Source organism: Macrobrachium rosenbergii, chromosome 10 (assembly GCF_040412425.1).
Source record: "Macrobrachium rosenbergii isolate ZJJX-2024 chromosome 10, ASM4041242v1, whole genome shotgun sequence".
NCBI lineage: Eukaryota > Metazoa > Arthropoda > Malacostraca > Decapoda > Palaemonidae > Macrobrachium > Macrobrachium rosenbergii.
In genome coordinates, this window is record NC_089750.1 from 76,388,020 (window position 1) to 76,399,275 (window position 11,256).

At 34.1% G+C, this 11,256-nt stretch overlaps 1 protein-coding gene across 2 annotated transcripts; it reads left to right on the forward strand.

The window, feature by feature from the left end:
- The first annotated feature begins 252 nt into the window (after positions 1-252).
- On the forward strand, positions 253-9,757 carry LOC136842922 (putative defense protein 3). 2 transcript variants are annotated; one of them, XM_067110887.1, is made up of 6 exons: positions 253-436; positions 2,621-2,854; positions 6,932-7,133; positions 8,075-8,211; positions 8,801-8,889; positions 9,466-9,757. In XM_067110887.1, exons 3-6 carry the CDS (start codon positions 6,935-6,937, stop codon positions 9,527-9,529), a joined length of 489 nt encoding a protein of 162 aa, XP_066966988.1. In that variant the 5' UTR covers positions 253-436; positions 2,621-2,854; positions 6,932-6,934; the 3' UTR covers positions 9,530-9,757. The 2 variants fall into 2 exon arrangements, with proteins under 2 accessions (XP_066966988.1, XP_066966989.1); XM_067110888.1 differs by lacking the exon at positions 253-436 and having other exon boundaries at positions 2,207-2,854.
- The last annotated feature ends 1,499 nt before the right edge of the window (positions 9,758-11,256 follow it).

An 11,256-nucleotide genomic window follows, 5' to 3' on the forward strand; every position in this document is an offset into this window, starting at 1 on the left:
AGCGCCGTCAGTGCACCCAATGCGGTGCACGGTAGGCATTACATAAGGTTCTTAGCTGCGTCCCACCTTTAGGTCCCTAGCTGCAACCCCTTTCATTCCATTTACTGTACCTCCTCTTTCTTCCATTGTACTTTCCTCAACCCTTTCTTAACAATTGTGTCGTAGTGCAATTGCGAGAGGTTTTTTTTTCTCTTGTTACACCTTTCAAATCCTTTTTGCTCCCAATTTTCCCTTTCAGCGCTGATTGACCTCATCATACAGTAGGTCCCGGGGCTTGCTTGGCGTTTGGCCAGAAATCTGTATTCTGTTCTGTTCGTTCAGGCGGGAAATACACCCTTGATACACTAATTGATTTCAGAATGATGTGGTTAGACAATCGTGTACACTCGTGAGATACAATTCTGACGCTGAGTCATCTTCTGGTGCTCTTTCCCAGGTAAATAAATGTGTGGTTTACAGTTTTGACTGCAATATATATAATTCTTCCCGTAGGGAGCTAGCGCACTGTAGTCATTCCTTAAGGTTCTTTGCAGCGTGCCATCGTCCCCTTTCGTTCCTTGTACTGTACCTCCTTTCATATTCTTTTCTTCCATCTTACATTCCTCAACCCTCTCCTAGCAACTGACTCATAGTGCAACTGCGAGGTTTTCCTCCTGTTACACCTTTCAAACTTTCACTGTCAATTTCCGTTTCAGCACTGAATGACCTCATTGATCCATTGCTCGGCCTTTGGCCAAAATTCTAAATTCTATATTCAATATATAATTCTGTGTCCAATCTTTGATTCCTAATACGGTCTTTATTGTATAATTCTTTGAAGTGTTTATTGTCTGTTTCCTCATCAATATTCTCAATTTAGTTTTAAAATACTGCAGTGAGGATTTATTATTTTATATTTTAATACGTCAGTCGCTGGATTACAATTTAAGACTCTTGGGATCGGAATATCGGTCTGGGAGATCCTAAGTCTCCCATTCTTCTCTGACACGTAATTACCACTTCCTTAATGCCGCCTCATCAGTTAATTATAGGTAATGACAGCTCGTTAATGACAGCTCGTTAATGACGAGAACGTCATCTAAAGCATAACGCTTTAGAAGTTAAGAATGTTGACAGTATTAGATAGGTGGATCTTGCAATTGCGTAAGGAAAAAATTATAAACAAAGCTAAGAATATTGAGAAGAATGTGAGATAGATGGCATTTGTAATTATTTGTAAAACAGTTTATAAAGAATATTGAGAAGAATACTAGGTAGATGGAGCTTTTAACTGTTTAAAAAATTGACAGAGAAGCTAAGAATATTGAGAGATATTAGATAGATGGAGCCTATTATCGGTTAAAAAAGTTAATAAAGAAGCTAAGAATACTGAGAAGAATATTAGGTAGATGTAGCATGTAATTAGTTATAAAAACTGATAAAGAAAGCTAAGAATATGAGATAGATGGAGCTTATAGTCAGTTAAAAAAAGTTGCTGAAGACACTAAGAATATTGAGAAGAATATTATACAGATGGAGCTTGTAATCATTTATAGAAAAACTGATAAAGAAGCTAAGAATATTGAGAAGAATATTAGATAGATGGAGCTTGTAGTCATTTTAAAAAAACTGATAAGTTAAAAATATCGAGAAAAACATTAGATAGTTGGAGCTTGTAATCAGTGAAAAAATTGATAAAGAAGCTAAGAATATCGAGAATAATATTTGACAGTTAGAGCTTGTAATCAGTTAAAAAATTGATAAAGAAGCCGAGAATTTTGAGACAAATATTAGATAGTTGGAGCTTGTAATCAGGTAAAAAAAATTGGTAAAAAACTAAGAATATCGAGAAAAATATTAGATGGTTGGAGCTCGTAATCAGTTAAAAAAAAAGTTGATAAAAACAAAGAATATCGAGGAAAATATTAGATAGTTGGAGCTTGTAATCAGTTAAAAAAGTTTATAAAAACAAAGAATACCAAGAAAAATATTAGAAGATGGAGCTCAGTTAAAAAAAGTTGAAAAAACAAAGAATTAAAAAATAAAAGCTGGAGCCTAATCAGTTAAAAAAATTATAAAAACTAAGAATATCAAGAAAAAAAATATTAGATAGTTGGAGCTTGTAATCAGTTAAAAAAAAGTTTATAAAAAACAAAGAATACCAAGAAAAATATTAGATAGATGGAGCTCGTAATCAGTTAAAAAAAAAGTTGATAAAAAACAAAGAATATCGAAAAAAATATTAGATAGCTGGAGCCTGTAATCAGTTAAAAAAAATTATAAAAAACTAAGAATATCAAGAAAAAAAATATTAGATAGTTGGAGCTTGTAATCAGTTAAAAAAATTGACAAAAAACTAAGAATATCGAGAAAAATATTAGATGGTTGGAGCTTGTAATCAGTTAAAAAAATTGATAAAAAACAAAGAATATCGAGAAAAATATTAGATGGAGCTTGTAATCAGTTAAAAAAATTTATAGAAAAACTAATAATATCGAGAAAATATTAGACAGACGTATCTTGTAATCAATTATAAAAATAACAAAAAAAAAAACGAAAAGCAAAAGATTAACCAGCATCATAAATTAAGTGACAGCAAAAAGAAAGGAGAAGAGTCCACCATTAAAACACATCTCGTTAGTTCCAGTTCTGTGCTACGGATGAAAGCGTCTTACGGACTGCCGACATAAACACTAGTTGGCACCTTCGCCTGGAAGTCCAGGATTTCCTGGAACGAGTCGTCAGAGGAGATCTGGCTCGTGGCCCGAACAAACTGCCAAAGCAGAGACTCTGGACCGCATTCGCCGTTCTGACAGTGTAGGGAACTGAAGGCAGGTGTCGTTAACTTTTTATAAGGTCCTTCCAACGATCGCCGGTAAGTAGATTTATGTTCGAGATTTTTGTTTCCGACTGTACCGTTTTATTTTTCGTTCGGTTGGGTGTCCTACTTATTACAGTAATATATATATATATATATATATATATATATATATATATATATATATATATATATATATATATATATATATATATATATATATATATATATATATATATATATATATATATATATATATATGATCATATTCAAATCAAATCAAATTTTTTTATAATGGCTTGGAAGAAAATTAAACTGCTTTTTTTTTTTAGAATCATGATCTCTCTCTCTCTCTCTCTCTCTCTCTCTCTCTCTCTCTCTCTCTCTCTCTCTCTCTCATAGTCTGTATATATGTATTATATATTTATATCTAATATTTATATAAATGTATATATATTTATATTTATATAAATATATTATATAAATATATATTATATATATATATATATATATATATATATATATATATATATATATATATATATATATATATATATATATATATATCAGTAGTGATGATTATGCATGTTGGTATAAATCAGAAGTTAATTATAAATCACAATTACGAAAGATTTCAGTATGTAGAACACCTTGTACACGATTGTCAAACGACTGTAAACTTATTTTGCAGTTGAGTTTGCGAACAAAGTTGGTGATTCCGTCGAGCAATTAAACAGTCTCCACTTAAAACTGGTTAAAAACAGCGAATTGGAGCGATGGACATCAGCTATTGAGTCCCACTCAAAGACAGAACTGACCCATCGAGAAGAATACTCTATTTATTTCTCTCACGTACAAAACACGTATCGTGTACCATCAAGTGTCAGTCACTGAATATAGATTACGAGGTTTTTGCTCAAACCTTTCTTAAGATAGGTATTGTGAATGAGTATGAGTTCTCTCTCTCTCTCTCTCTCTCTCTCTCTCTCTCTCTCTCTCTCTCTCTCTCTCTCTCAGTGAGTCACTTCAGTTACTTTCAACTTGTTCGACGAAGGAAGTCACTTACGGTAAATTGGAGTATGAGAGCCTTTCTCTCTCTCTCTCTCTCTCTCTCTCTCTCTAGTGAGTTGCTCAATTACTTTCAACTTTACTAACTAATGGGTCATATACACTTTATTGCAGTATGAGAGTCTCTCTCTCTCTCTCTCTCTCTCTCTCTCTCTCTCTCTCTCTCTCTCTCTCTCTCTCTCTCTCCCCCACCCCGGAGAAATATGACATTATAGGTGCATGTCGTGTCCGCGTCGGTATGTATGGTTGTGTGTGTGTGTGAGAGAGAGAGAGAGAGAGAGAGAGAGAGAGAGAGAGAGAGAGAGAGAGAGAAATGTGCGTGCGTGCGCGCGCACTCGGGTGTATGTGCCAATCAGGGAACCCAAGAGTGGAATAGGTACAACTTTCTATTCGGCAAATGACTGGCGTATTTCACTACCAGGCATTATATAGTCTTGTATGTATGCATGTATATATATATATATATATATATATATATATATATATATATATATATATATATATATATATATATATATATATATATATATTGAGAGAGAGAGAGAGAGAGAGAGAGAGAGAGAGAGAGAGAGAGACTGCATACATCACAAAGGTGAAAACTAACATTAAAGAAAAGTGAAAGTAATGTTTGCCCAACACCTTGACTTGCTCTTTCAGGACATCTCAGCCAGTGCCCCCCCTCTCTCTCTCTCTCTCTCTCTCTCTCTCTCTCTCTCTCTCTCAATGAATCAATTCAGTTACTTTCAGCTTTGTAAACGAATGATCCATATTCGTCGTATTGCAGTACGAGAGCCTCTCTCTCTCTCTCTCTCTCTCTCTCTCTCTCCTCTCTCTCTCTCTCTCTCTCTCTCTCTCCTCCCCGCGACCTTCAGACCCATATAGATATTTTCGCATTCCTCTGTCGACAAACGGTTTCCTGTCTCATGTTACTCCGTGCCTCCTGTATGCCGTGGAGAACGAGTGTTACGCTTCTTCTTCTTCTTCTACTTCTTCTTCTTCTTCTTCTTCTTCTTCTTCTTCTTCTTCTTCTTCTTCTTATTATTATTATTATTATTATTATTATTATTATTATTATTATTATTATTATTATTATTATTATTATTATTTTTATTATTATTATTATTATTATTATTATTATTATTATTATTATTATTATAAGTATTTATTATTATTACTATTATTATTATTATTATTATTATTATTATTATTATTATTATTATTATTATTATGCCTACAAGGGCTATTAACTTTAAATTCAATCTTCTTCTCGTTTATGTACATCTACTGTAGATGGCCTTATGCCAGCACGGGCTCTTGCTTCCTGAGACCCCCTGTAAATTCCTGAAGTACAGCACAGATTTTTTTTGAAGTGTTTTTTTTTATTTCATAATTTGTAGTTTTTTCTTTAAAAAAACTCGATGTGATTTTCACTTTGTTTTTGGCATTAATTCCTCCTTTATTTCCCTGAAAGAATGCATTGTTGCTCTCAGAAATTCACCCCTTGTATTTTACTAATTTATTCATATTTTTATCTGTTTATTTATTGATCTATTAATTTATCTTTTCCCTTTTCTGATAACTGGTTCTTCTCTCTGTATTTTCCTATTATCTTCTGTAACTTCTTTCAAATGAACGCTGTAATATTCTTTGCAAGCTTGAATTTCAAGTCAGTGGCCCCTTTGGTGGGCTTGTTCCAGATGAATAGGGTTTATCTTGTAAATAATAATAATAATAATAATAATAATAATAATAATAATAATAATAATAATAATAATAATAATTTCAAGTCAGTGGCTCTTGTAGGCGTGCTCGATATGAATAGGGGTTTATCTCCTGAATAATAATAATAATAATAATAATAATAATAATAATAATAATAATAATAATAATAATAATAATAATAATAATAATAACTCACTGTTTTTACATGTTTAGATTCTTGGAACACCTTATGGATTTATATGAATTTATTTTCACATATCTCCATTAATATTTCACTAATGTATATCCATTCATGTTCATGTATGTATACATACATACCGCATGCACTCCATTTCCATATAAAGTGGTATACTTATAACTCAGTAAGGTCTATTGAATATTTTGGTTTCGTGGTGATTTATTAACTTTTAAAAATTTCCTTTCATCATTTAACTTTTACGAAAATCACTTAGCAATGCATTAGTCATCTATAAATGTATAAAAATGGCCTAGTGTCCTCTGAGTGAATGTTGAAAAAGAGTACATTTATTGTATATATATATCAGTGGTTCTCAACCTTTTTATTACCACGCCCCCTCTGAGAGTTGGTTCTTTCCTCCACGCCCCCGCCCCCCGCCCCCGGCATCTATGAGTAAAATTCCCTCCCAGATTTGAAGGAAAATTAAAAAAAGAAAAAGAAAAAGAGAAGTGATGTTTTTATTCTTTTGGGAATGAATTGGTAAGATGCTTGACGCTGCTTCTTCTTAGCGAGTCTTGTTAAGAGAATAATGAATATAATTAGAGAATTCTTAACTTTTCATTAGGGCTCGCGCCCCCTTGGAAATTGCTGACGCCTCCCAGGTTGAGAACCACTGGTGTATATCAAAGACCACATTTATATATAAAAGACCACGTTTATATCGGAAATTATTATTTTTTTTACGTCGTTTTGGCTGCTGCATGGTTGACACTGTACTCAAGATCTTCTGGTTGTAACTTATCCTTCTGACAGACTTAAAAACTCCCACTGAATTTCAACTTTGTAATATTCTTTTCCAGACAAACTCAAATGCCATTGTAATCCCCGATCACTTTTATAGATACTTTACCTTTTATATTGATCCTCAACTTTGTAATATTCTTTTCCAGACAAACTTAAATACTATTATAATCCCCGATCACTTTTATAGATACTGTACCTTTTATATTGATCCTTAACTTTGTAATATTCTTTTCCTGGAAAACACTTTTTTATTCTTTTCCTGGAAAACACTTTTTTATTGTTTTCCTGGGAAACACTTTTTTATTCTTTTCCTGGAAAACACTTTTTTTATTCTTTTCCTGGAAAACACTTTTTAATTCCAGACGATGGACAAGCACGCCAGTCTCTGGGTCATGTTTGCCTTGGTAGCAATCCTCGCCGTAGGTGAGACTCGAGGCTTCAGCAGGGGAGACGTCACTATGGCCTGTAATACAATGCACCCTGGCCACCTTGGATTTGGTGGGCAGTCGTCCAGGGCACCCTACGGCATTCACGTCACCGAAGATGACGACGGGTCGTACATTGGTATGTTGAGCATTCTGTGTGGTTTGGTTTTGAGGTAGAGTCAGTAAGTTTTAGCAAGAGTACCATCCGTATTTTTGATGTAGGATCAGTTCGTAAGAGAGCGACCAGATTTGCTGAATGTTTTGCCTCGCTGTCGAACTTTTCCAGAGTTCGGGAGGTCCTTTATTCCTCCGCACACCGCTGGACTATGAAACAGCCTCCCGCACGATGTCTGCAATTGGAACCTCAGAAGTTCAAGCAAAGATGCAATGTATTGGTACCCTAAAACAGTTCGCCTTGTACTTCAATCATTTATTTACATTTTTACCTAATTATCTCTTAAGTCATTAATTTACATATTTTTCTTTTATAATAACTGATTTCTTTCAGTATTCCCTATTATCTTCTGTAACTTCTTTCAAATGAACACCACATTCTTTGGAAGCTTGAATTTTAAGTCAATGGCCTTTGTAGGCTTGTTCCATATGAATAGGTGGTTTATTTGCTGAATATAATAATAATAATAATAATAATAATAATAATAATAATAATAATAATAATAATATTAATAATAATAGTAATAATAATAATAAACTACTTGTGTTATTCAATCTAAATTCTCTATTTGTCAATCCTAGAAGCAAACTGAAAACTCGATTGGCCCTCTTTCCGATTTTCTCATTTTAATCCCCATTTATGCTTCCCCGTAGGGGGTTTAGTGCCGTCCGTGCACCTCACGGGGTGCACTGTAGGCATTATTAAAGGTTCTTTGCAGCGTCTCTTCCCTAAGCCCCTAGCTGCGACCCATTTCATTCCTTTTACTGTACCTCCGTTCAAATTATCTTTGACACCTTTCACACCTATACCTGCTCCTCTCAATTTCCGTTCCAGCACTGAATGACCTCATAGGTCCCAGTGCCTTGACCTCTGTATTCAATTCAGTTCCTCTTGTGCTTCAACAGTGACTGTGTTCGGTGCAAACAACGCCGAGTTCAAAGGATTTCTGCTCCAGGCTCGGAACCCAGTTGACGACAGGCGCGTGGGAACTTTTGTTTCCGTCCAGAAAACGGGGAGGATAATTGATTGCTCGTATCGAGGGGTATGTAATCCTTCTTCTTCTTCTTCTTCTTCTTCTTCTTCTTCTTCTTCTTCTTCTTCTTCTTCTTCTTCTTCTTCTCCTCCTCCTCCTCCTCTGCGATGTGCCATGCTTCTCAAGATGGTGGTGGACATGGATTCTTTCACTCTGTAGTGGGTTAGTGCCGTCAGTGCACCGCATGCGGTGCACTGTGGGCATGACTCAAGGTTCTTTGCAGCGTCCCTTCTTTAGGCCCCTAGCTGCAGGCCCTTTCATTCCTTTTACAGTGCCTCCGTTCATAGTCTTTTTCTTATATCTTACTTTCCTCAACTCTCTCCTAATAGTCGTTTCATAGTGTAACTGCAGAAGATTTTCCTCGTGTTACACCCGTAGGACCTTCTTTTGCTGCCAGTTTCCCTTTCAGCGCTGAATGACCTCATAGGTCACAGCCCTTGCTTGGTCTTTGGCCTAAATTTATTGTTCCTTTCCATTCCCTGGATTCTTTGAGTCTTTTCTAGTCATTTTGATGACATTAATCCAGAAGTGACTTCTAAAAAATATTTTTTTTTAAACGAATGGTAGTCGAGAGCTTGAGATCTGCATTACTTTGCAGGGTGCAGTGCAACACAACAGCAGTGAAGATAAAACCCAGGTCTCTGCAAGATGGAACCCCGGTCAGCACCAAGGGAAAGTGAGATTTAGGTGAGTGGAGAAAACTCCTAATGTTCCCCCCATTTCCCTTTGGTTATGGCTGTGTCTATTTCCTCTTCAGTTGAAATTCCTTTTTATGGTCTAATGCCACTTATAAAGATGTTAAGTAGCCACTTATACAGATGTCAAGTAATCATATGTAAGGCTTCAAAGTTCTAAGATTTCCGGTCGCCATGATCTGAAAATACTCTTTGTCTTTGTGGGCTGTTAAAGTCTCTTAATAAATCAACGTAGGGGGTTAGTCCCATCAGTGCATCTCACACGGTGAACTGTAGGCACTGCTTAAGGTTCTTTGCAGCATCCCCTAAGCAGTGCATAAAGTTCACCAATTGAGGTGCACTGATGGCATTTTTAGTTCCTCGTTGGACGGGTCGGTATAGTTCTCGGCTAGCACTCTGCTGGGCCGCGTTCGAGTCTCCGGCCAGCCAATGAAGAATTAGAGGAGTTTATTTCTGGTGATAGGAATTCATTTCTCGCTATAATGTGGTTCGGATTCCACAATAAGCTGTAGGTCCCGTTGCTAGGTAACCCACCAGTCTTCTATGATGGATTTTGTGTCTGTTCCAGGGCGACGGTGGTCGAGTCCTACTTCACGTACTGGACAGGTATCACCCAAGAACATGAAGTGTGATTGTCCGTTTGGTGTCTTATTGGAAGATAATAAGACAATTACTTACACCGGGAAAAATTGTAATTTTCATAAAACACACAATATTGTTATCACCTACTGTTTTTCTTTCTTCTCTGCTGGGGTCAAGAAGAAGAAAAAGAAGAAGAAGAAGAAGGGCATGGGGCTAGCATCCCCATCCTTGAAGATTTGTTGAAGAACAACAAACGAGTATATATATATATGTATGTATATATATATATATATATATATATATATATATATATATATATATATATATATATAAAGACAAAATCCACGAAGGAAAGAGAAACAATGGGGTGCTGCATGAGGCCTTTCGACTGTCGTCCTTTACTTAGCAGGATTTTGTCTTTATTCATACATATATTCATTGTGTTCCATATTTTCGTGATTCAGTTATACACATAAATATATATATATATATATATATATATATATATATATATATATATATATATATATATATATATATATATATATATATAATATATGTGTGTGTGTGTGTACACAGTATGTATGTATGTATGTGTGAGAGAGAGAGAGAGAGAGAGAGAGAGAGAGAGAGAGAGAGAGAGAGAGAGAGAGAGAGTGTTCTGAGGCACCATCCCCAAAGACAGCTGGTAGATACCTGTGATAATATTTGTACATGTCTTGTGACATTGACAAAAATTTTATCACTACTATTTTGGTATTTCTACTACTACTACTACTACTACTACTACTACTAATAATAATAATAATAATAATAATACTGTTATCATCATAATCGCTGTTATGATGATAACAGTGTTATTATTATTATTATTATTAGTAGTAGAGATAGCAGTAGTACTACTACTACTACTAATAATAATAATACTGTTATCATCATAATCGCTGTTATCTTTTTTTGTCTATGTTATTGTTATTATTATCATCCTTAAATTGATATTACTGTATTTATGTTACGTAGCATTGTTCCTAAAAAACTGTGATCAAATTGAATAAACAGATCATCGATTTCTATTATAAAGTCTTCATTCCAAAAAGGAAATGAACAATATATATTATATTCACCGATTGTGTGTTTTTTCTTACTCATTCATTCTGAAAATGTTATAAATATTTGTTACATGGTATAGGCTGTCAAACAACATCTTAAAACACTATAATGTAATGTTTAACTGTTCTCCTTAAAGCATTAACTATATATATATATATATATATATATATATATATATATATATATATATATATATATATATATATATATATATATATATATATATATCTGATCATATAATTAAGAATAAACATTTCAAATAGATAATTTTTTGGTGCTTGTAACTGACGTTTCTGAGTTGTCTATGTAAAACAACCTTTATATTTGGGCTGGGATGGTTATAGGACACGCCCATTCACTATTTAATATTGTATATACTAAAATAGGATTGTATTTTTTTAGTGTTCTAATGATTATTATTACCTTCAGAGACATTTTTATTTAGTTCATATAAGCAACTGGATACATTTTTTCCATTTTCCCAAAATAACGTCTTAAAATCTGTTTTTGGGATGATTTATAGAACACGCTCGTTTAAGATTTAGTATTGTAAGTTAATTTGTAACATATGGCAGTATTGTATTTTGTCGGTAATCTAAATATTAGCCTTATGAGAAATGGCTGATTTAGTTTATGTTCACAAATTACTACATTTCTGAGTAAAAAT